Consider the following 27,084-nt stretch of genomic DNA (forward strand, 5'->3'; position numbering starts at 1 on the left):
AATATTATGCATTTTATCTAGTTGGGCTTTCCCTACAGGCCATTGAAAGGGACCTTCAAATGTTTCCATTAAAAACATCTTGGTGATTTTTCTCCAGTTTCTAACAAGCTATATCAAAATAGAACCCATTTCATGGGGGGGAAAAAAAGGAATCCCACAGCACTTCTTTTTAATAACTGTTCAGCTACAAAATTTTATTGGTGTCTTTTTATGTTCCCTCGAGAGGCTGTAATGCACAAAAGCATTGCCATGGAACATATAAAATTACAAATGAAATTTATTGTAAAAAGTAGAATGTCTTCTAGACTGGTGTCAGTATTTATTTCATTCATAAACCGAAACTGCAGTATAATATATTCATTGTCAGCAAGTTCATGTGTGTAAATTGCCATCCAATGTTATTGACTGATATAAGACAGATATTGAAAAGACAATTTAAATTTACTCTTCCAAACATAAACTGTTCCACAAAAGCACTGTAAAAACGCCTTCAAGATTTTGGGTTGTGCTTGACATTTATGGTTAACTACATAATTTGGTCGTGTCATAATCCACTGTGTTTGGCAATTTGGCATTGAACGCCTGCAGAGCAGATTGGATCCTCACCACTTCACTAGTAGACAACTTGAGTCTATGACGAAGCAAGCAAGAGAAGAGATCCAGACGACGCTGACCGGGTGGGGAGAGTTTATTTACACGGTCTCTTATCTCTAGCAGTTGCAAAAGTGCTGAATCCTGGGATCCCTGAGTATAGGGGTAGTCCAGCTGCAAAATCAAGTCCCGGATTGCTTCTGGGTCAAAGTGCATGCTGTAGCCAAACACTTGAATGTTATTGATTTTCATATAACCCAGGTTCCGGGAAGGGTCAATGAATTCCAGAGGTTCGTAGTAAATGCTCTCGTTGCCATTGGGGCCACTTGTCTTGATGCGACTCCTCAGGTAGATGTGCACGGTCTCAAAAAACGTCTTCCATTTGTTCCCGAGGGTCAGAGACCAGTTGTAACACTGCAGGGGGAGGTCCAGCTTAGTCCGCTCCCAGTCTGGAAAGCTGTTTTCATTCACAGGCATGAACCAGCTCTCGGAGTGGCTGCCTCCAAAAGGATTGACATACACCGCCAACACAGGCTCCAGGGTGCTGTTTTTAGTTAAGCAAATCTGTAAGGAGAGGCCCAAGATCATATGGACCAGACTGGACTTGTATTTGTTGCTCTTCAAGGTGAGGAGCATCCGCTTCCGCCAGGACGGGTCAAACCAGCTGTTGAGGCGCATGTCGTTGCTGATGAAGATGGCATGGACTTCGATTCGTCTGTCGGTCTTCTGCAGCAGGTACTTCATCTCGAGGTCCTGCAGGTCGGTCTCAAAGCCGATGTAGTGGTCAGTGGACTCGGCCACCTCGGGTTTGCAGAGGCCCTGGCTCAGCATGTAGCCTGTGTTGCAGGTGCCGCAGCGCGTGCGGTTGTCCGGCGCGCAGGTGAGGCAGGCGGCAGCATCGCCCACGGTGCAGGGCAGGGCGGAGGCGCACACCACCTGGTCGTTGGGGCAGGTGCACGAGTGTGTCTCCTCGGAAAAGCTGCCCAGGAGGCCGTTCTCGTTGCAGTAGAGAAAAGACTGGACACGGGTGAGCCAGTAGGTTGAGGTTCTGGAAATAAAAAACACAAGTATATAAATTCTGACACTTGCTCTGAAAGCTTGATATTCAGGTCTTAAATTAACTTCAATCATGGGATAAAATCTCCATATAGCTAATTATTGAAAATATATAAACATATATGCATTATATGTAACATATATTATTTTTCTCTATATATGCTTATATAAGGAATACTCACTCATGTTGTTCCAACATCAATCATATATATTATTTAATATTTACATCATATGTTGTATATAATGCATTATGTACTGCATATTACATACACTTACCTATGCTCTATTACATGTATTCAATTTAATTGCATGTATCCATTTGTCATATAACTAACAAATATAGCAAAACTTGGATTTGGTGAGTTAGATGGTCACAAAGCAAAAAACTCTGGGGAAAGAGGAAGAGGAATGGGATTGGAAGATTCTGGACTCCTGGTATATGATCATGGAAACATCCAAGTTGGGGAAAGCATCTTGCAGACTTGGGGATGTGAGAGGTCTTACCTATGTTTCAATAAATCTATTATAAATCAAGCCCCTTGCCCAGTAAAGTAGAATAATAACATAAATAACATGTTATGTGTTATACACATATAAACATATATGTGCAGTTGGCACTTGAAAAATGCAGAATCAAGGGTCCCTCTCTCAATAAAAAATTCAGGCATAATATTGTTACTAATACTAATTACTATTGACCAGCCTTACCCATAACACAAACATCCCATTAACATATTTATGAATATCATAACTTCTTTTCTTTTTTTTTTTTCTTTTTCTTCTTTTCATCAGGGTTATTGTTGGGACTCTGCATCTGCACAATTCAACCACAACTACTTATGGTAGTTTTCTTTCTCTCTCGTGTTTCCTCTTCCTTATTTTCTCCCTCCCTTCCTTCCTTCATCCCTTCCTTTCCTCCTGATGGAGGGTAATGGAAAAAGCAATAGAGACAGAGGATAAAAACCATAGCAGTGTTTTCCTACTCCTGAAGCTTTCCATTTCCATTTCCATAGTGTTTCCATCTTGCACATGGCAAACTTGTGCTCTAGGGCATGGCATATATATATGTGTGTGTGTGTGTATTTACAACAAGCTAGAAAAAATGTTATCAGGAACATTAAAAACAGAGTCCATTTATAGTACTTTATTCAGTCTATTAAAGTCCTAAGTTTGTATATTGTCTAGCAGAAAATCTTCATATCAATGAATCTGCACAGTTCGAACTGACATTATTCAAGGGTCAACTGTCTAATGGTTTCATTAATCACTTCACAAGCTTGTCTAGAGATATACTTGCTTCAAACCCTAATATAGCATGCAATTTTAAGAAATTATACCAATGTTCATTATTTTCTGAAATGATATTCAACAACAGGAAATACAGGTGGATTTTTCATAACTCATACAGAATAGATTTAGAGTACGTAATTGAGCGATTAATCTTAGTTCATTCATTTATTTTTTAATTTTTTTAAATTAAATTAAATTTTTGCCCCCAGTGTTATCACTGTACTATGAACCCACTGCTTCTAAAGGCTATTTTTTCCCTTTTGTTGCTCTTGATGCTTATCATTATTATTATTGTTATTATTTCTGTTATTGTTTTGGGGTAGGGCAGAGAGAAATTGAGAGGAAGGGAAGACAGATTGGGGAGAGAAAGATAGATAGACACCTGCAGAACTGCTTCACTGCTTGTGAAGCTACCCCCTACAACCTTCACCCACTGCCCACTGCAGGTGGGGATCCAGGTGCTCAAACCGGGATCCTTATGCTGGTTTTTGTGCTTTGCAACATGTGCGTTTAACCTGCTATGCTACTACCCAGCCCCCTTCATTCATTCATTTACTTTATATACACTAATTTTGGAGGAAGCCTAAAATGAAAGTGAAAAGAAACATAAAAGAAAAAAAATGAAATTGTCAAAGTATTTAAATCATACATTTATATCAACATTGAATGAAGAAGTTCATAGAGAAGGAAAACATTACCGAAACATATTTTCTATTATTCTCAGAGGCTGCTCAAGAGTATTGAAAATATATTATTAAAAATAAGATTCAATTGTTCACAACCAGGAAAAAAAATAATGTTCAAATGTGTAAACCTATGTTCATAGCAGCACAATTTGTAATAGCTAAAACCTGGAAGCAACCCAGGTGCCCAACAACAGGTGAGTGGCTGAGAAAGCTGTGGTATATATACACAATGGAATACTATGCAGCTGTTAAGAACAATGAACCCACCTTCTCTTACCCATCTTCAATGAAGCTAGAAGGAATTATGTTAAGTGAGCTAAGTCAGATAAAGATGAGTATAGTATGATCCCACTCATCAACAGAAATTGAGAAAGAAGAACAGAAAGGGAAACTAAAAGCAGGATTTGATTGAATCTGGATTAAGGCACCAAAGTAAAAACCCTGGGTTGAGGGTGAGGGTAGATGTTCTGCTTCCCTGGGTTGAGGTTGGGGTGGGTGGGATGGGACAGTCTTTTGGTGGTGGGGATGGTGGTTATGTACACTCCTATTAATTTTTATTCATATAAATCACTATTTAATTAATATGAGAGGCGAAAAATTGATTGTATGTTTCAAACTTTTTAAAGCAAAGACTGAATCTTTTTAATACATAGGCTGAGTCTTTGATATGTTGACTCTCTCAAAAGCCTAGACCAGGGAGAACAGAAGCAACCAGTGGCATAGCTATATACAAATAATGTCAAAGAACATAAATTATGATGGTGTTGGGCAATATACAACACATCCTAACAAAAGGATTTTTCAAAGTTAACACAATTGCCAAAAAGATTGATTACAGCAATAACTATCTATTGTCTTCTTAACCCTAAGACAGCAGGAACCTCACACTTCCTCTATAGAGCCTGTATTTCCCCCAGTCCTGGAACCACTAGAGGTGGGGTGCACTTTCCTGCATACTTCTCTAAATTCATACCAAATGATATTGCATCTGCTCATCGCAGCTTAATTAACACAACTAGTACAACCTCAGCATGCTACACTTCAGACTGTGTCCAGAGACTTCAGGCATGTAATGTCAACCTTTCACCCTCATTACTTGGGTGAGACCTTTCCTTTCATAGGATTCTCTAATTCCATTCCAGGCAGTTCACTTCCTAAGAAAGTACCAAAACCTAGATATATACCAGGTCCTGTAAGATAGGTTGTATGTTCATATGTATCCATAAATTAGGGCAAAATATATACCTGAAAGCAAAAGTACACAATAGTCTGCAGTGAGTCAGTATAAGTTCCTAATGAAATAGTATCTAATTAGACTTAGACACACTCCTTACCTACTACAGTTCTCTCACTCACTCCAATGCTAACCTTAGCAAAGCAAGGATTGCAAAAGCTGAGTAAGGGCAAAAGACTGGCATACTTTAACAATAACTCTTTAGTTACAATAAGGCCACCCCATCAGCTGGGGCCCTAATCAGGGAGTCCTGAGATTCCCAAACAGACATGATGGGCCTAGACCTCAAATAAATCTCTCTCTCCTTTATTATCGGTCAACTCTATCAGGAACAACAAAACAGACCCCTTTGTGGGCCCCCATAGGACCTTGCCCTCAACTTGGATCAACAATGGTAGAGAATGTCCCATCCTCCGAAGGGAGGCTGGACAACATACTCTATGCTATACCTGAGGAAGATGGGTCGATATTGGGGCGTCTTGGAATGTTCCTACTCATGACCACAGAATGTGAACTCAGATCTAGAGGGTTGCAGAGGTCACAGAGACACCTAAGCTGAATATGGGCACCAGATCTCATCAAATAGATGGGTTTTACAGTCAACAATATTTATACCCCTTTCCCATATTAGGGAGCTACTCTCTTCCCTGATCCAGCTTTCTGTTCCTTTTCCAGCCATGACATCATCTCCCCAGACAATAACTTGGATCTATTTGCATATCAGATTTCAAGCTCAGGGGGAAAAAAAAAAAGAAAAAAAACTATAGCCACAGGCCCTTTGGAATTTAACTGAAATATGCCTACTAGCTATCTACAAAATGGAGTACCCATCAACTCTTCATCTGCACTATTCTAGCCTTAAGGTTCATGATTCTTCAACAATTTGTTTGGATTTGTATGTTAACTCTCATTTCAGCCACTAGGTTCCATATCCTAGCATGATACTGACCAGACTTCCCTGGACAGACAATCCCACAAATGTGTCCTGGAGCTCAGCGTCCCCAGAGCCGCACCCTACTAGGGATAGAGAAAACTATCATGGAAAACTTTCAATGGTAGTATCATTTACTCTGAGTCCTTGTGAAAAAAAAATGAGTTAGACTCAGACTGTACGCTGTATTTAGAATATTGCACTGTGTATGTGTACTTATAGACAAGAAAATCTGACATATCTTTCTTGATACTTGATTATCTTTCTGGGGTTAATTATTTAGTACTTTTTGACATTTTCTGTAAAAATTTACATATTGTGTTTAGTCATTTTACTTATTTTCATTTATTCTTTTAGTGGCTATGCTAGTGGCTTGAGCTCTGACCACATCTACTGGAAACAGTAGGATTTTTTTGCCTTTAGTAGGCCAGTCAATAAGGGGTCCTAGCGGTGACACCAAGGAGGTGACTATAACTCAATTTGGGTTAGAAAATAGAGTAAAAAGAAAGGAAAAAATTTTTTTCTTTTAAAGTATTATTCCCAAAGTGCACCTCCTCCTACCTCCCCCCCATAACCAGTCCCTGGGGACCAGAGATCTGCTCCTAGCAGGCTCCCCTGCTGAGCTTCTTTCTTTACCAAGATTCCTGTCCCACCAGGGGGTGTCATTCATTCTAATTCTATTCCCTTCTGAAACTTTTGGCCTTTTTTCTTTCTAAGTAGCCAATCAGCTGCCTCTGGTCAGGGGGCCTGAGGCAATCTGGAGCCATCCAAACTGAAGACAGGACAAGTTTTTTACTCTGTTCTATTTTATTATCAATACAAGATAAACACATACCCCTTTCCCCCTCTTCTTCAGGTTGACCAGAATTAACTCTTAGTATATTTTCCATTGCTAGGGCACTGAGTGTCTTATTCACTGCTAAAATAACATGTATCACTTTTCCTACCACCACTACCCATTCTCTCCCTCCACCACCCCCCCACAGATAATTAAATAATAATAAATAAATAAATACTATTTCCTTTCACTGCTCTTTTATTACTGTTATTTTTCTTATCTTTTTCTTTTCTCTCTTTTTTTTTCTTCTTTTTCTCATTCTTGTCATCCTTTCTTCCTTCCTCCTTCAGCTTTCTGAAATCACTGATACACGTTTGGGAATTATTTTGGGGAAGAAATCTGACTCAGAGTGGACTCTCTCTGTGTGTATCTCTGCTCTACTTCCCTTTCTCCTTTAGCTACCCCTAGAATATACAGTGGATAGTAGATTTCCATAACTGTCTATTTTTTTTTCTTTCTTAACAATGGCTTGAGGCAATCTGGGACAGGTTTTTTACCCTGCTCTATTTTATTATTAATATTATATAAAGGTGTATCTCTTTCCACCCCTACTTTAGGTTGACCAGAATTAACTCTTAGGGTATCTTTCATTGCTAGGGGACTGGCCATCTTATCCATTGCGAGAGGAACTTGTCTCACTAATCCTACCTCCTCTAAAGACTCTCCCCTTCTCCCTCCTCCTAGCTAATTAAAAAATAAAATAAAATTAATTAATTAACTAATCAATTAAAAAGCTTTCCTTTTATTGCTCTTTTATTACAGCTTTTTCTTTTTTTTAATATTTATTTTATTTATTTATTCCTTTTTGTTGCCCTTGTTGTTTTATTGTTGTAGTTATTAATGTTGTTGTCATTGTTGGATAGGACAGAGAGAAATGGAGAGAGGAGGGGAAGACAGAGAGGAGGAGAGAAAGACAGACACCTGCAGACCTGCTTCACCACCTGTGAAGCGACTCCCCTGTAGGTGGGGAGCCGGGGTTCGAACCGGGATCCTTATGCCGGTCCTTATGCTTTGCGCCACCTGCGCTTAACCCGCTGCGCTACAGCCCGACTCCCATTTTTCTTTTTTCTTTTTTATTTATTCCCTTTTGTTGCCATTGTTGTTTTACTGTTGTAGTCATCATTGATGTCACTGTTGTCGGATAGGACAGACAGAATTGGAGAGAGGAAGTGAAGAGAAAGATAGACACCTGCAGACCTGCTTCACCACTTGTGAAACAACTCCCCTGCAGGTGGGGAGCTGGGGGCTTCAACTGGGAGCCTTACACCAGTCCTTGCACTTTGCACCACCTATGCTTAACCCGCTGTGCTACAGCCTGACTCCCTACAGCTCTTTTTTTATCTTTTTTCTTCTCTATCTCTTGTTTCTCTTTTTTTAAAATCTTGTCTTCCATTTCTTCCTTCCTTCTTCTTTGTCTTTCTTAATTCACTGATATTCATTTGTGAATTATTTTGGGGAAGAAATCTGACTCAGAGTGGACTCTCTCTGTGTGTATCTCTGCTCTACATTCCTTCCTCTTCTTGCTACCCCTAGAATATACAGTGGATAGTAGATTTGCATACTTGCCTATTCTTGCTATCCCTTCTTTCCTTTCTTTTTCACATGGACTTGGTTGCTATTTTTTCACGGACTGGAGACATTGTTTGGTTAACAGGTAGTGATTAAACTGCTTCAATCCTTGCTTTAGTTGCTATTGTTATTCCTGAGGTTGGTGATTGCATTTGTCATGAAGGTATTTAGAACAGTGTTGCTTGTACTCAAAACACAACAACTGAGGAACAACAGAACATAAAAATAAGAAACACATAAATCAAAAAAATGGGTAGATCAAAAACAAATAAAACTGCTACTCCAATGAATGAAGACAAGAGCCCAGAAGAAACAACAAATCAGCCTGAAGTAACCATAGATAAGAAAAGTATGCAAGCAATAATATACTTATTAATCACAGAAATGAAAATGACATTGGAGGAATGGAATGGCAGTATTAGGGAAACAACAGTTGAGACCCCCAAGGAAAATAATGATTATCTTGAAGAAATTAGGGAACTGAAAGCTGAAATAGCTGAACTGAGGAAAGAAGCTGAGGGAAGGGAAAGCAGACTAACAGAATCAGAAAACAGAATTAGACAGAGGATGAATTAGAGAAAACTAAGAAAGAGGTGAAAGAGCTCAAAAAGAGATTTAGAGACACTGAAAACAACAACAGAGACATATGGGAGGATCTCAGAAGAAGTAACATTCATATAACTGGCCTGCCAGAGGAAGAAAGAGAGGAAGGAGAAGCAAACGTTCTAGAGGAAATAATAGAAGAAAACTTCCCACACCTGAAAAACAGAAAGGACATCAAGATTCAAGAGGCCCAGAGAGTTCCAAACAGAATCAACCCAGACCTGAAGACACCAAGACACATCATAGTCACAATGAGAAGAAGTAAGGATAAAGAAAGGATCCTAAAGGCTCCAAGTTCAAAACAAAAAGTCACATACAGCGGAAAACCCATAAGACTATCAGCAGATTTCTCCACTCAAACTCTAAAAGCCAGAAGAGAATGGCAAGATATCAAGCGAGCCATGAATGAAAAAGGGTTTCAACCAAGGATAATATATCCTGCTAGACTTTCATTCAAACTAGATGGAGGGCTCAAAACCTTCTTAGACAAACAACATTAAAGGAGTCAAACATCACCAAACTGGCCCTGAAAGAGGTTATAAAAGACCTCTTATAAACAAGAACATCACTATAATACTTGCAATATATCAGAGCAAACAAACATTTTTTCAACAATGGCACTAGAATACATAAATCCATAATATCAATAAATGTCAATGGCTTAAACTCACCCATCAAAAGACACATAGTGGGGGGATGGATCAGAAAACATAACCCAACCATATGCTGCTTGCAAGAATCCCATCTGACACAACATGATAAACACAGACTTAAAGTGAAAGGATGGAAAAATATCATACAGGCTAACGGACCACAAAAAAGGGCAGGAACAGCCATTCTCATATCAGACACAATAGATTTTAAATTAAATAAAGTATTAAAAGATAGGCAAGAACATTACATAATGATTAGAGGATCAATCAGCCAAGAAAACTTAACAATTATTAACATCTATGCACCTATGAGGGACCATCTAAATACATCAAGCACCTACTGAAAGAATTTCAAAAATACATCAATAGTAATACAATAATAGTGGGAGACTTTAATACCCCACTTTCACACTTAGATCAACAAAGCAGAGAATTCAACACAGATACAACAGAGTTAAATGAAGAGATTGACAGACTAGACCTCTTGGACATTTTCAGAGTCCTTCACCCCAAAAAACTGGAATACACCTTCTTTTCAAATCCACATAACACATACTCAAAGATAGACCACATGTTAGGCCACAAAGATAGCATCAATAAATTCAAGAGCATCGAAATCATCCCAAGTATCTTCTCAGACCACAGTGGAGTAAAACTAACATTTAACAACAAACAGAAAATTATTAAAAGTTACATAATTTGGAAACTAAACAACAAACTCCTTAAGAACCACTGGGTCAGAGAGTCACTCAAGCAGGAGATTCAAATGTTCCTGGAAACAAATGAAAATGAAGACACAACCTATCAAAATATTTGGGACACAGCTAAAGCAGTATTGAGCGGGAAACTCATAGCCATACAATCACATATTAAACACCAAGAATAAGCTCAAATGAATAACCTTACTGCACACCTCAAGGACTTAGAGGAAGAGGAACAAAGGAATCCTAAAGCAACCAGAAGGACAGAAATCACTAAAATTAGAGAAGAAATAAACAACATCGAAAATAAGAGAACCATACAAAAGATCAATGAAGCCAAATGTTGGTTATTTGAAAGACTAAACAAAATTGATAAATCCCTAGCTAGACTCACCAAACAAAAAAGAGAGAAGACTCAAATTAATAGAATTGTAAACGATGGAGGAGATATCACAACTGACACCACAGAAATCCAGAAAATCCTGCAAAACTTCTATGAAAAACTATACACCACCACGCTAGAGAATCTGGAAGAAATGGAACAATTCCTAGAAATATATGCCCTTCCAAAACTGAACCAAGAAGAACTACAAAACCTAAATGTACCAATCACAGACAAAGAAATTGAAACCATTATTAAGAATTTCCCCAACAACAAAAGTCCTGGACCAGGTGGCTTCACAAACGAATTCTACAAAACTTTCAGGAAACAGTTAGTTCCCATAATTCTTAAGCTTTTCCATAAGATTGATGAAACAGGAATACTCCCTTCCACCTTCTATGAAGCCAACATCACCCTGATACCAAAAGCTGATAGGGACAGAACAAAAAAGGAAAACTACAGACCAATATCTCTGATGAACATAGATGCCAAAATATTAAACAAGATCTTGGCCAACTGGATACAGCAGCACATCAAAAAGATTGTTCATCACGACCAAGTGGGATTCATCCCAGGAATGCAAAGCTGGTTCAACATCCGTAAGTCAATCAATGTCATTCACCACATCAATAAAAGCAAAGCCAAAAAACACATGTTTATATCGATAAATGCAGAGAAAGCCTTTGACAAAATCCTACACCCATTCATGCTCAAAACTCTACAAAAAATGGGAATAGATGGGAAATTCCTGAAGATAGTGGAATCCATATATAGCAAACCTACAGCCAACATCATACTCAATGGACAGAAGCTGAAAGCATTCCCCCTCAGATCGGGGACTAGACAGGGCTGTCCACTGTCACCATTACTCTTCAACAGAGTATTGGAAGTTCTTGCCATAGCAATCAGGCAAGAGAAAGAAATCAAAGGAATACACATTGGAAGGGAAGAAGTCAAGCTCTCACTATTTGCAGATGATATGATAGTATACATACAAAAACCTAAAGAATCCAGCAGAAAACCGCTAGAAGTTATTAGGCAATACAGCAAGGTGTCAGGCTACAAAATCAATGTACAAAAATCAGTGGCATTTCTTTATGCAAACACTAAATCTGAAGAAGAAGACATCCAGAAAGCACTCCCATTTACTGTTTTCGCAAAATCAATCAAATACCTAGGAATAAAGTTGACCAAAGAAGTGAAAGACTTGTATACTGAAAACTATGAGTCGCTACTCAAGGAAATAGAAACTGATACCAAGAAATGGAAAGATATCCCATGCTCATGGATTGGAAGAATAAATATCATCAAAATGAATATTCTCCCCACATCCATATACAAATTTAATGCAATACCCATCAAAGTTTACCAAGTTTCTTTAAGAGAATAGAACAAACACTACAATCATTTATCTGGAACCTGAAAACACTTAGTATTGCCAAAACCATCATGAGGAAAAGAAACAGAAATGGAGGCATCAAACTCCCAGATCACAAACTATATTATAAAGCCATCATCATCAAAACAGCATGGTACTGGAACAAAAATAGGCACACAGACCAGTGGAACAGAATTGAAAGCCCAGAAATAAATCCCCACACCTATGGACATCTAATCTTTGATAAGGGGGCCCAAAGCATTAAATGGAGGAAGGAGGCTCTCTTCAATAAATGGTGCTGTGAAAACAGGGTTGTAACATGCAAAAGAATGAAATTGAACCACTTTATCTCACTAGAAACAAAAATCAACTCCAAATGGAACAAAGACCGGGATGTTAGACCAGAAACAATCAAATACTTAGAGGAAAATATTGGTAAAAGACTTTCCCACCTACACCTCAAGGACATCTTTGATGAAATAAACCCAATTACAAGAAAGACTAAAGCAGAAACAAATCAATGGGACTACATTAAATTGAAAAGCTTCTGTAAATCCAAAGAAACTGTTAAACAAACAAAGAGACCCCTCACAGAATGGGAGAAGATCTTCACATGCCATACATCAGACAAGAAACTAATCACCAAAATATACAAAGAGCTCAGCAAAGTTAGCAACAAAAAAGCAAATGACCCCATCCAAAAATGGGCAGAGGATATGAACAAAACATTCACCTCAGAGGAGGTCCAAAAGGCTAACAAACATATGAAAAACTCCTGTAGGTCACTGATTGTCAGAGAAATAAATGCAAATTAAGACAACATTGAGATACCACCTCACTCCTGTGAGAATGGCATACATCAAAAAGGACAGCAGCAACAAATGCTGGAGAGGCTGTGGGGACAGAGCAACACTTTTGCATTGCTGGTGGGAATGTAAATTTGTCCAGCCTCTGTGGAGAGCAGTCTGGAGAACTCTCACAAGGCTAGACATGGACCTTCTGTATGATCCAGTAATTCCTCTCCTGGGGTTATACCCCAAGGACTCCATAACACCCAACCAAAAAGAAGTGTGTATACCTATGTTCATAGCAGCACAATTCATAATAGCTAAAACCTTGAAGCAACTCAGGTGCCCAACAACAGATGAGTGGCTGAGAAAGCTGTGGTATATATACACAATGGAATATTATGCAGCTATCAAGAACAATGAACCCACCTTCTCTGACCCATCTTGGACAGAGCTAGAAGGAATTACGTTAAGTGAGCTAAGTCAGAAAGATAAAGATTAGTATGGGATGATCCCACTCATCAAGAGAAGTTAAGAAAGAAGATCTGAAAGGTAAACTAAAAGCAGGATCTGACTAAAATGAAAGTAGGGCACCAAAGTAAAAACTCTGTGGTGAGGGGCAGGGTAGACATGCGGCTTCCTGGGCTGGTGTGGGATGGGGTTGGGGGTGGGGCTTTGGTGGGTGGGATGGGACACAGTTTTTTGGTGGTGGGAATGGTGTTTATGTACACTCCTAGTAAAATGTAGTCATATAAATCACTAGTTAATTAATATGAGGGGGGAAAATTAATTGTATGTCTCGAAGTTTTTAAAACACAGACTGAGTCTTTTTAATATATAGGCTGTGTATTTGATATGAGGACTCTCTCAAAAGCCTAAACCAAGTAGATCAGAAGCAACCAATGGCACAGCTATATACAAGATACTGGGTACTATACAGCAAACCCTAACAAAAGGACTTTTCAAAGTTAACCTAATTACCAAATAATGTGATGATAACATTAACTATCGATTGTCTTTTTGAACCCTAAGACAGCAGGAACCTCACATCTCCACTATAGAGCCTATATTTCCCCCAGTCCTGGAACCTTAGGATAGGGCCCACTTTCCCACATGCCTCTCCCAATCCATATCAAATAATATTGCATCAGCCGATCGCAACCTAATCAACACAACGATTGCCACCTCGACATGCTTCAGCTCAGACTGTGTCCAGAGACTACAGGTGTAGAATGACAACCCTTCAGCTTCATTACTCAGGTGTGACCTTTCCTTTCATAGTATACTCTAATTCCATCCCAGGTAGTTCACTTTCTAATGAAGTCCCAAAACCTAGATATAGACCAGGTTCTGTGAGAGAGAGCATATGTTCACACGTATCCATAAACTACTGCAAAATATATACCTGAAAGCAGAAGTACACTAGAGTTTGCAGTGAGTATCCCCCAACACTTCCTCTCCACTATTCCAACCTTTGGGTCCATGATTGCTCAACAATTTGTTTGGCTTTTATATGTTAACTCTCTTTTCAGTCACCAGGTTCCAGATGTCATCAGGATGCCGGCCAGGCTTCCCTGGACTGAAGACCTCACCAATGTGTCCTGGAGTTCTGCTTCCCCAGAGACCCACCCTACTAGGGAAAGAGAGAGGCAGACTGGGAGTATGGACCGACCAGTCAACGTCCATGTTCAGCGGGGAAGCAATTACAGAAGCCAGACCTTCCACCTTCTGCAACCCACGAACCTGGGTCCATGCTCCCAGAGGGATCGAGAATGGGACAGCTATCAGGGGAGGGGATGGGATATGGAGATTGGGTGGTGGGAATAGTGTGGAGTTGTACCCCTCCTACCCTATGGTTTTGTTAATTTATCCTTTCTTAAATAAATAAATAAAATACAAAAATAAGAAATTATCTGAACTGTTTATGTTGATCACTTCCTACAATCTAGTTAAATTACAATATTTTAAATAAGCTTGTGTCTGATTTTCCCAAATATGCTAAATAATTTTTCTCTTGTTGTACCTAGGGCTTCATTGATTTGGTTTTTTTTTTTTTTTCAGAGAGACACCATAGCACTGAAGAAGCACCCTCTAGTATTACAGTGGAGAAAAGTTTCAAACCTGGTTACGCTAAATAACTTTTATCCTCTGTCATGAATGTCATCAGTTCTATTCATTTTTTTCCAAGTACATTTCTCCACTTAAAATGTATAATACTCTGTACATAGTTGTTTATACTCTATTTAACCAAATGAGTATGATACCAAGCTCTCAGAACATTTTGTGTTTTGTTTATAGCTCTCTTCCCAGTGCACTGTAGATTACTGTCTGTTTATATTTATTGAATACTGAATTAAATGCCCAAATGAGTTAAAGAATCATTTTTTTCTCAATAAGTGTGTTTTTCAGTGAGATTCAAAGTCTTAAACTACACATTTGAGATGGATATGAATCCCTAGTCCCACAACATAACTCTTGACATTTGCACAGTTGAATGAATAAAAAGTGTTCTTCCAAATTTCTTCAATGCAACTGTTTTCTACAGGTTCATAAGTCATGGGAAAAAAATAGCCGACTAAACTAAAATAACCATTTTTTCCCCCATTTACTTCTCACACTGAAAAAAATCTGATTAAAGGACAAGCTGGTAATAGTTCATTTCTAGCTTCCTAAAGATGTTTTTAAATTAAATGCTCAAGAATAGGTCTATGGTTTGTGAAGTAGCTACTGGGTGAGGCTCTTTGCTACTATGTAAACCTTCTACCTATATTGAGTATCTCCGTTCTTGGTATTATGTAAACCTTCTACCTATATTGAGTATCTCTGTTCCCCTCACTTTTGTTTTTATTATCTTACCATGGACTACATTTGCAAAATGCTTTCTTTTAGTTTATGAAATATTTTGATTAATTAATTCTGATTCCATCTCACATTATAAAATTTTTTAAATATTATTATAATATTTAAAAATTTGTCTTTATTTATTTATTGGATAGAGACAGTCAGAAAAAGAGAAGGGTGGGGAAGAGACCTGCAGCCCTGCTTCACCACTTGAAAAACCTTACCCTGTAGGTGGGGACCTAGGGCTGGAACCCAGGTCCTTGTGCATTGTAATATGTCCAATCAACCAGGTGTGCCACCACCTGGCCCCTTCGATGTGTTTGATTATTTATTTTTAATACTTTTTTTTTATACCAGAGCACTGATCAGCTCTGTGGGGGGTTGAATATGGGACTTTGGAGCCTCAGAAATGAGAGTTCTCTTTGCATAACTACTATGCTATCTACTCCACCCATAAAATATATAATAATTATCTCAAGTTACTAAAATTCATTCCATTAGTTTTCATTTTTATCTTTTAAAAAGCACTCTACCAGGAAAAATAACAATTTAGAAAACAGTTGTCATAAACTGGATTGGTGACCCAATGCCACATGGAGGAGGTGGAAGAAGAAAATGGTAGGGATGGTTTGTGGATACCTATCATGGGAAGATGAGTTTTCTCCTTCTTATTCAAAAAATCAATCGTTCTCTCATGTGTTTTTTTTCTTTCTTCCTTCCCTCCCACCTGCCTATCTTCCTTCCTTTCAACTTAATTCTTTCCCACTTTCCTCTTGCCCTTCCTTCCTCATTTCTTTCCTTTTCCTTCTCTAGAATTATGCTTAAGAAAAAGAATATAAACTTTTGGGGCTGGGCGGTAAGGCAGTGGGTTAGGCGCACATGGCTCAAAGCTCAAGGACAGAGTAAGGATCCTAGTTTGAGCCCCAGTTCCCCACCTGTTGGGGAGTCGCTTCACAAGTGGTGAAGCAGGTCTGCAGATGTCTGTCTTTCTCTCTCCCTCTCTGTGTTCCCCTCCTCTCTCGATTTCTCTCTGTCCTATCCAACAACACCAACAGCTATGACAACAATAACAATAAAAATCACAACAAGGGCAACAAAATTGGAAAAACATCCTCTAGGAACAGGGGATTCATAGTTCTGGCACAGAACCCCAGCGATAACCCTGGAGGCAAAAAAATAAAAAAGAATATAAACTTTATATTTTACATGGATGGAAAATTATATTTTCTTTCCTGAAACCAAAGTATATGTTCTCTGAACCAGTTCACCTCTCACTGTAAGCTCTAATAATGTTTCCAAATGATAAGGACTAACAAAAATTGAAACAGATAAAGCTACGGCAAAAGGTAGGGCTCACCAAACTAGGGCACTGGAGAAAAGAATCATTTGGACATTTTACAGAATCAGTGACTTTTCCAGCTCTTAGTATTTTTCAAGTCTTCTCACATCTCTACAGATGCATTACTATTTAGACATCTTGAATTGCAGCTACTTAAATACGAATATGGATAACTGCACACTGCCAAAGCTCCAGTAATCTCAGACACAAGAGTTAGCATGTGAATTTTCTTCCTTGCTACTTTTTTGTCCTTTCTCACCAACTCACTCTCCTTTGGTTATTTTTTATATATCACAAGGAAAGAATGGATTTTTTTTTTCTTAGAAAAAGAAATTCTATTGTCAGTCTTTACTACTGGTGAAATTTTAAGAACTGTCTAGTGGGTTGTTCACTCACCCAAGTAAGCACACATTTTTTTTTCCCCACGAACGAAGTAAAATAAATTCTTCTTTAATTCAAAACTTAAAGATTTTTGGTGCATCTTTTTATAATTTAGGATTAATTTTCTAAAAGCATTTTTTAATTCTGATTCCTTTTATATGTAAATATGAAATCAGTATAATATCACATTTAGAGTTTTCTTATATTATTAGTTTTTTATTGTTGTTGTAGTTATTATTGTTGTTGTTATTGATGTTGTTAGATAAATATTATTAGAGAAATTGAGAGAGGAGGGGAAGACAGAGAGGGGGAGAGAAAGATAGATACCTGCAAACCTGCTTCACCGCCTGTGAAGAGACTCCCCTGCAGGTGGGGAGCTGGGAGCTGGTCCTTGTGCTTTGCACTACATGTGCTTAACCCAATGCGCATGACTCCCATATCAATAGTCTTTTACTCACAAATTATTTGGGGTGGACTAAGGGAAGGGATAGAAGGTAGAGTGTTGAAGGATAAATATTTGGCTTTGTTCCTGCCATCTATGTAAGAGCACTTCAAAGCTGCTAAATTAAAGAAAGGTGGGAGGAAGAAAGAGGGAAAGAAATAACAAAGTGGAAGTTTCAGATAAAGAAAATGAAGTGACTTGGTATGGAAGAACAGGGGAAAGAAACCAGAAGATAAACTATTGAAAGAACTATTGATGTAACAGTTAACTGCACCAATCAGGAAGAGCGTTTGAGAATGTACTTGAACAATTTAGAGAACTGTTTATTCCATCATCTCAGTTCAGCCTGAACGTTTCTTGTTTATTTATTTTTGTTTATTGTCTACTCCTTTCCTACTATAGAGTATACAATATTGTGACCAAAAAAGTGTGTATAAATATTTATAGTTTAGGACTGACATGTAAATTTTGATGTACATAGCTATATGTCTATGTAAAATGGAAATGGGATTTTGTTGCTTATAATAAAGGATATTGTAAGAATTAAATAACAACTGCAGGAGAAACAAATTACTGAATGAAGCTGTGGCATACCTGCTAGAGAGCACACATTACCATGTGCAAGTACCTAGGTTCAGGACCTTAGTTCCCACCTAAAGAGGAAAAGCTTTAAGAGTGGTGAGGCAATGCTGCAGGTGTCTATCTTTCTCTTTCCCATTTTTATTTCCCTTCTCTTTAAAATTTTCTGTCTCTAGAAAAAAAAAAAGAAGAAAAGCAATTCACAATGTCTATACACAATTAAAGGAAAATAAATGTTAATGCTTGTTATTATTATTATTATTGTTATCTTTTGAAGAAACATTTTTTAAATCTTTATTTATTTGATAGAGACAGCCAGAAAGTGAGGGGAAAGGGGAGAAAGAGAGAGAAGACAGAGAGACACTTGCAGCACTGCTTCATCACTTGTGAAGCTTTCCCTCTACAGAGGTGGGGACCGGGAGCTGGAATCCAGCTACTTGCACACTATAACGTGTGTGCTCAACCAGGTGCACCAACACCTGGCCCCCTGAAGGAATATTATATGCAGTTTATTTCTTAGAAATGTTTTTCCTAAAGAAAATTGATTTTTTAAATTTTATCTTCAACAAGCCATGTATTAATTGCATGCTATTACATGATGTCTCTACATTTCTACTTCATCAAAATAGACATATTGGTAAGATGATCAAAACCATATTTACAAGTATATGTATGAATTTTCCCTGACAATTATGAAACTTTAACAAATCATCATAAACAATACTACTTAAGTCAAGGACATATTTTTTGATGCTTAAAGGTTTACACTGGGTTACTGGAACATATATTAATACACAAACAATCACTTCCCTTCACAGATAAATCCCCTCTGGGCATTAGTAATCCTATTTCAAAGATCTTTTATTTCAACCTTCCAATATTTTTGTTATTCTTTAAATTACTTAGAGTTCACTGTGGGCCTAATTTTTCAAGTCAAAACCATGTTATTTCAGTATCCTTTAGAAGGATTAAGCACACACAGTCACTTAAATAATAATAAGTTGGTTATTAGTTCAATCACAGATAATCCCAGATCATATCTTGTCACTTGTCCTCTTTCCACTCTGCTGCTCTTGCCATTTCAGACTTGGCAGTGTGGCCTGGGGCTCCTTCTGACAATGGCAAGCACACAATAGTCTTACTCTCAGAAGTAACATTGTATTTTGAGAAAAAGAATGCCATTGTCAGAGTTCTGTGGGCTTGAAATCTTCCAAAGACTGGAATATACTTAGCAAAGCTATAGAACCCCCACATTCATATATGCATCACATGTACTATTGACTCACATCTATAAACCTCTGCACACAAGCATACATACACACACGTATATCTGGGAAGATCAACTCAAGTATCTACTAATAATTGTGGCTTGCAAGAGAACAATGAAAAATGAGTGCATCAATTGAAAGTGTAGGCTATATATTAAAGACTTTGTTAATGTTATTTTTAATGTTTAATTGTTTATATAATGAGAATTAGAGAGACCAGAACATTGCTCCATCACATGCAATGCTAAAAATTAGACCTAGGGATAAATCAAGGTCCTACTAATTTTTTTTTTAAAGAGAATAGAACAAAGCTACAAACATTTATCTGGAACTGGATTGATTAGAAAAATAGGATATATATATATATATATATATATATATATATATATATATATATATATATATATGTAGCACAGCTGGTTCAGCACACGTGGCGTAAAGCACAAGGACCAGTGGAAGGATCCCGGTTTGAGCCCCCAGCTCCCCTCCCTGCAGGGGAGTCGCTTCACAAGTGGTGAAGCAGGTTTGCAGGTATCTTTCTTTCTCTTTCCCTCTCTGTCTTCCCCTCCTCTCTCCTTTTTTCTCTGTCCTAACAACAACAACATCAGTAACAACAATAATAACTACAACAACAATGAAAAACAACAAGGGCAACAAAAGGGAAAATATAAAAAATATATATATATATGTATGTATCTGTGGTCCAGGAGGTGGCGAAGTGGCTAAGGCACTAGATTCTCAAGCATAATGTCCTGAGTTCAATCCCCTGCAGCACATATACCAGTGATGTCTGGTTCTCTCTCTTTCTCTCTCCTATCTTTCTCATTAATAAGTAAATAAAATCTATAAAAAATATACTTATACATATATATTTTTCTTTCCCTCCCCCCTCTATATAATATAATATTATCTTATTCAGCCATGAGAAACTAGGGCATTACTATAGAAGGCTGATACTTGGAGTCATTATTTTAAATGAAATAATAAAGATTGTATTATCTACATTGATACTTATATGGTAATATGCAATACAAACACACATAAATTTATAATGTTTCATACCATATCTTAATTAATGCATATGATTAATTATTTTGACCATATAAATGAAAACTCTACCAACCAATGTGTTAAATATCATTGTTTAGTGCCTAGTTGTAATTTTGCCCCTCTAGTAGTTCTTTTAAACAATCCTTGTAATATCTATTTCTTTTTTTTTTATTTTTAAATTTTTTATTTAAGAAAGGATTAGTGAACAAAAGCATAAGGTAGTAATATCTCTTTCTACACCATACTAGATAACTTGTAGCATCTTTCAAAGAGCTTTTTCTTAATTTAATTTATTTTCCCAGCTATCCTATTTTTCCATTTTCTTTTGAGCAAAATGAATCAAGAACACTATTTATAGTAACTATTTCTACTTCATCTTTATTTCTCTATTCCAGTGTAAATGTTGTATCCCCTAGTTAATTGGAAAAAATAAAAGGCTTTTCCTGTGGTGACCAATGAATTTTGTATCATGGACAATTTTGGACTTCTGTACTACTAGCACATCAACCGTCACTGGTGCCAGTTAAACCATTGACTGGATATTACTATTTTTAAATTAAACTAATGAATTAATTATTATTGGATGGAGACAGAGAGAAATTGAGAGGGAAGGGAGAGACACTAGCAGCTCTACTTAACCACTCCTGAAGCTTTCCCCCTCCTTACACCCAGGTCCTTGCACCATGTAGTGTGTGTGCTTAACCAGGTGCACCACCACCTGGCCTCATTACTAATTTTCTTCATGAAACTCTAAGTCACTAGATACTTGGCATCTCTCCCATCTCTGCATCTAATTGGTGCATCTTCGTTTGTTTTCTTTGTTGGACTCTCTTCTACTTCCTGACTTCTAATGTTTTGAGCATCTATCTGTCAATTTCTAGGAAGTATCTACTTTGATCTACAATCCCTTGTTAGCCTAGAGATTGGATCTAAGCTCCTTATTTAATTGTTGAATAATGATGCAAATAAAAAATGCTCAGGCAACTAGTTGCAAGGCAGATCTATTTCCTGTATTCTAACCAATAAGGGATACTGCTTATTTAATTTTTCTACTTGTTAGTAAAGAAATTATTTCTTTCCCTTTCTCTTTCCAAAACATGTACTAACATTTTCTGTTTTATTGGATGATCTCAAAGATGTATTCAGTTATTGTAGCTTATTCTGGTCAACCTGACTTCCTTCTCTCATACCCAACAGTGAATATGCCAATAGAGAACAGATTGACAGGTGGTTAGAACAAATGAATCCAGAGTGGTTGGGAGTTTATTGGTCATTTTCAGGGGAAAAAGTGATAGCAACTGGCTGATGGAAGAAATAGTTTTGAATTAAACACAGACAAGAGCAATCAGGGGGAAAATGAGCAATTGTTTTCATAAATCAGATAGCATTTTCCTATTTCTGTCATCATTCATGAAACTAAACTCATCACACATTTGGGAGAATACACTCTGTTCTGCATCCTATTTCCCAAATGAATAGTTGCAAATGTCATTTCATGCAAATGTCAAAAGTTACCTCCAAGGACAATGTGTAGATATTACAGGGTCACGTCTCACATGTACATGAAAAAAGTGTCTTTCAGCCTCCAAAAGTATGAAAGAAAATATTTATGACTTGAACCACTCAGTCTATGGTATTTTTTTTCTCAGAGAAATGAGAACTGGCAAATAAATGTATTCTCTCTTAATTTTTTCTACCAATTTAAAAACACATAAAAGCCTACAGAAAATATCAGAATGTGTGAAAATTACTATCTATAAAACGGAAACATTCTAGTTGTTCTAGCCTTTTATGGCTTCATTATTCCCCAGATGAATCTATAGAGAATGGTGGAATGGAGTGAAGGACCAGAAATTCTGCACTGCAAATAACTGAGTGAGCACTTTACTCCTTGAGTTTTCACACAGACTTGCACAATATAGAACATCTCTTTCACTTTAGTTCCAAAGCTGTTTCATTAACCAACATCTCATCAGATTGAGAACGTGTAAATCACTCCGGATGAAATCAGCAATGACACAGATCAAAGAGGTATTGAAAATGTGAGGCTTTCTTCTATTTCTGCTCACAGGGAAGACCCCAGCAATACAAATGGGAGTCTCTTATCAAATGACAGAAAGATAAAGAGAGGCTTGTGCCACTGGAAGTGCTCAATCTGTCCTGTTGGCAGAGGAAAGAAGAATCTGTAAATTTATTAGTACTGCCTCTTTACTCAAGTTATTTTTCATGGCAAACCCACTTTTAAATAGTCTATCAGGTATAGTTATATTTTGGTTTACAAGGTGATTTCATATTTTCCATGTTTTTTTCTATACTTGCATTATATTTATCACTAAGCATCTTTAGCTAATACATGATTCTTGGGAGGATAAAAGGAAAAAGACAAAAATTTATTCAAATAACTACTGAAATATGGTATGAAATATCATATGATCAATTCCCTTTCAATATTTACCTATGCTATATAGAGTAATTGCCTATGCTCATAAAAATCATGTGAACTGATAAAAATCATATGGAGTTTGCAAGTTAAGGGTTAACAAAGACTGGTCCACAGATAGTGTTCCCTTTGAATCACATCACAGGCATTCTTCATGATGGAATATTACTAGCTGTTAAAGATGATGAGATTGTCTCCTTTGCATCCTCTTGGATGAAACTCTAGGGCATCATGTTGAGTGAGATATGCAAAAAAAGAGAAGTACAAATACCAAATGATCTCAGTTGTGAGGGGGACTTGATAAAGTAGGAGCAGGGAGGGAGAGCACAAAGCAAAACACGGGCTGGACATGATAAAGGACTCTGGAGAGGGAGGGAGAAGGTGAATAGGAAGAAAACTCTGGAGGACTATATATAATAAACTTGTATGCATATGTCAGTCATTGCACTGTAAAGCATAACCCCCCTCATTAAAAAATAAATACAAAATAATAAAAAAGAATGAGTGGAACCCATTCTTTTCACCATTTCATTATGTAATTCATGAAGTGACCATCCCAATGAAGACATAAAAAGTAAAAAAGACTTGAGGAATGACATTTTCTAGATAATTATTTCTATTTTCTTCTGTGGTGACTAGTGTCTGAAATATTTTGATAGTCTACACAAACTAAAAACAACCATTGACTAAAACGCAGGAAAACAATGAAGGCTATAATTCATACTGGCATCTTAATACCATCATACTTAATATTTTCTTTCTACACTAGTCAGTAGCATTATCCTTAAATCCCTGTGTGCCACACAGTGGCGCACTTGGTTAAGCACACACAATACAGTGCACAAGTACCCAGGTTCAATCCCCTGGTCCCTACCTGCAGCACGAAAGATTCAGGAGTGGTGAAGCAGGGCGGCTTGTTTCTCTCTGTCTCTTTCCATCTCTGTCTTCCTCTCCCATCACATTTCTGTTTCTATCCAATAATAAGTAAATAAATGAAATTTAAAAAATCTTTTAGGGGGCTAGGAGGTGGTGCACCTGGTTGAATGCAAATGTTATAGTACACAACAACACAGGTTTGAGCCCCCTTGTCCCCATCCTCATGGGGAAAGCTTCACAAGTGGTGAAGCAGGTCTGTAATTGTCTCTCTGTCTCTCTCCACCTTTATCACCCCTTCCCTTTTGATTTCTGGCTGTCTCTATCCAATGAATAAATAAAGATGATTTTCTAAAAAAAAAAATCTTTAAAACAAAAAACCTACTCTTAAATCCTTATTTAGGGTATTTGGGCTGTAGCGCAGCGGGTTAAGCGCAGGTGGCGCAAAGCACAAGGACTGGCATAAGGATCCCGGTTTGAACCCCGGCTCCCTACCTGCAGGGGAGTCGCTTCACAGGCGGTAAAGCAGGTCTGCAGGTGTCTATCTTTCTCTCCTCCTCTCTGTCTTCCCCTCCTCTCTCCATTTCTCTCTGTCCTATCCAACAACGACAACAACAATAATAACTACAACAATAAAACAACAAGGGCAACAAAAGGGAATAAATAAATAAAATAAATATTAAAAAAAAATAAAAAAAAAATCCTTATTTAAATAGTAGGTTAAAGTCAGGTGACAGTGACAATTGCATGATATTAATAGAATTCTTGCCGTGACTTGGACCACTGTGTTCCAGAATTTTATATTGCTTAAGAGAACTAATAATAATAATAATAATAATAATGATGATGATGATGATGATGATGATGATGTCCATCTTAGTTTCTGTTTGGAGACAGGATGAATATGCTTACTAGTTCATGTGTATTTTCCATGACATAAAGAAAAACAACTAAGTGGAAAAAAGACTGAAATCAATTTTTCTGATTCTGGAAGTTAAATTACATTTATGTAAACACTTTTAATCAGGGTTTCCAATACTTCCAACAGAAGAGAAACTTGTCAGAAAAGAATTATGAGCCATAGTAAATAATTTCCATCGTGTTACTAAAATCCAGGGAAGGGAATTAATTTGGACTTTATGATCACCACATCAATCCATTTCCTAATAGAGTATTCAACTCACAATTCTTTCATATTATGTTTTTATTTATGGGGTCATTCTAATATATATTAGAGTGTTGCAGTATCTGGCTGTGAGAAGGCCAAGTGAGCAAAGGTTAAGTGAAAACACTATGATTTTGAAGTAAAGAACAGCTGTATCATTTACTGTTTAATGTCTACCCAGCCAGCCATACATACCATAATGGCAACAAAAACCTGATTTTTTCAACATTATGTGCTGAGATAAAAGGGCCTTCCCTTGAATTTGGAGATGGCTACATATCACAGTTGTGATACAAACAAAAGTCTATCATGAGAGAGATCAAGATCCTTTATTTTTCCTGAAAGAAGTCAACACTCATAGCTTTATCTACTTTTTATTGACATTTACCCTAAAAATGAAGATGAAGTCTGATGTTCTAAGTTAGAATGGTCTTGTGACTTTTAAGAAAATAAGAATGTAAGACAGGTTTAAGAAAAGGAAATGAAAAAATAAAAAAGCTTTGTCATTGATCCGGAAATCAGATTGCAGAAGTACCCTTGTTAATTATTTTCTTCTTCCTCCTCCTCCTTTTTAAATTGACACTAGGATTATCACAGGGGCTCAGTGATAGCACTACAAATCCACTGCTCTCTCTATTTTTTTTCTATTTTATTTAATAGGACAGAGAGAAACAGAGAGGAGGGAGAGACAGTGAGAGAAAGACACTTGTCTGGTGCCCCACTCGTGAAATGTTTCAAGAGCAGTATCATGGGTCTTTTCTCTCTTTTTCTATCCCCTATCCCTTCTCAATTTCTTTCTTTCCTATCAAATAAAATAGAAAAAAAAAAAGAAAGAAAGAAAGAGAGAGAGAAAGGAAGGAAAGAAGGAAAGAGGTGGCTGCCAAAAGAAATGGATCCACAGGCCTCATCCATCCATGGCAATTAAAAAAAGGAGGGGTGAGGGTAGATATCATAATGGTTATGCAAAGATCCTCTCATGCCTCAGGCTCCAAAATCCTAGGTTCATTCCCCCCACACCATAAGCCAGAGCTGAGCAGTGCTCGGGTAAAATAAATAAATAAATGAAAAAACGAGTAAATAATAAAAGTTTTTGGAGAAAATACTTCAAAAAAGTAACTTGCCTTTAGCAACTAGAATTAAAGCCAAGACGTCCAAATTCTTGGACCTGCAAAAGAATTAAACCACATACAAACTAACAATCTGCTACAGAAAATGGAATGCACTCACTGTCTCAATGGACAGATGATTTCATGTCTCTGAATAAAGAATTTAATTTAACAATCTGTCTAACTTGGGAAATTATATGGATTATTCAAATATTTCTGAATACACCCCAAAGCTTGATGATTCTAAAAATAAATAAAATCTGGAGGCTTGTTAAAAAAGTTTCTTTAAAAGTCATGTATGTGATTTAGCCTCTATAGGTCTATCTCTACAATGTGATTGTTTTTGAAGCGATGCCAAATTCATGTTGAAAATATAGGGTTTTTTCTTAGTTCATGAGGATTTACTGTAACTTAAAACATAATTTTATTAACTAACTCGATGTTGAAATCCTTGACTATAATGTCCTCCCATAAGCCCAAAAGGCTATGCTATATTTTAGACAGCTTTTTGCCTCTATGCTGGAAAGTTTAGACAATCCATTGACAGTTTTAGTTTGCAAAAGTCAGTAACCAATAACTACATACTGAAAGACCTTAATCCAATGTGTCCTTTTCCTTTGCTGGTGAAACAAAAGTATCTTTTTAGTGTTTTCCTACATTTTTGAACTCAGAAGAAATGTTTTATCTCACTTTGGTTTATTTCCGCATTGATCACTCCTGTAAGTGATCGGATGTACGAGCTCTTCCTATCACTCTGAGATGAAGGAACTATGTCACTATTTACCAGTGCCTTCGGTTGTTTTGGTGAGAATTGTGCTGAGGCATTCCAATACCCAGGAAAGAAACTAAGATTAAATAAAGCCTACAACTTTCACTACAGCATTCAAAGCATAGTTTTCA

The 27,084-nt window shown here is 37.2% G+C and overlaps 1 protein-coding gene across 3 annotated transcripts in view; it reads right to left on the reverse strand.

The window, feature by feature from the left end:
- Nucleotides 1-259: 259 nt before the first annotated feature.
- Nucleotides 260-27,084, reverse strand: part of BRINP3 (BMP/retinoic acid inducible neural specific 3) — a 415,839-nt gene continuing 389,014 nt past the window's right edge. For all 3 annotated transcript variants that reach the window (XM_007528705.2, XM_016190641.2, XM_060178474.1), the window contains one exon: nucleotides 260-1,639. In XM_007528705.2, coding sequence (XP_007528767.1) covers nucleotides 523-1,639 — 1,117 coding nt within the window. In that variant the 3' untranslated portion in view covers nucleotides 260-522. The remainder of the gene's footprint in view (nucleotides 1,640-27,084) is intronic.

This window comes from Erinaceus europaeus, chromosome 19 (assembly GCF_950295315.1).
Source record: "Erinaceus europaeus chromosome 19, mEriEur2.1, whole genome shotgun sequence".
NCBI classification, from domain to species: Eukaryota; Metazoa; Chordata; class Mammalia; order Eulipotyphla; family Erinaceidae; genus Erinaceus; species Erinaceus europaeus.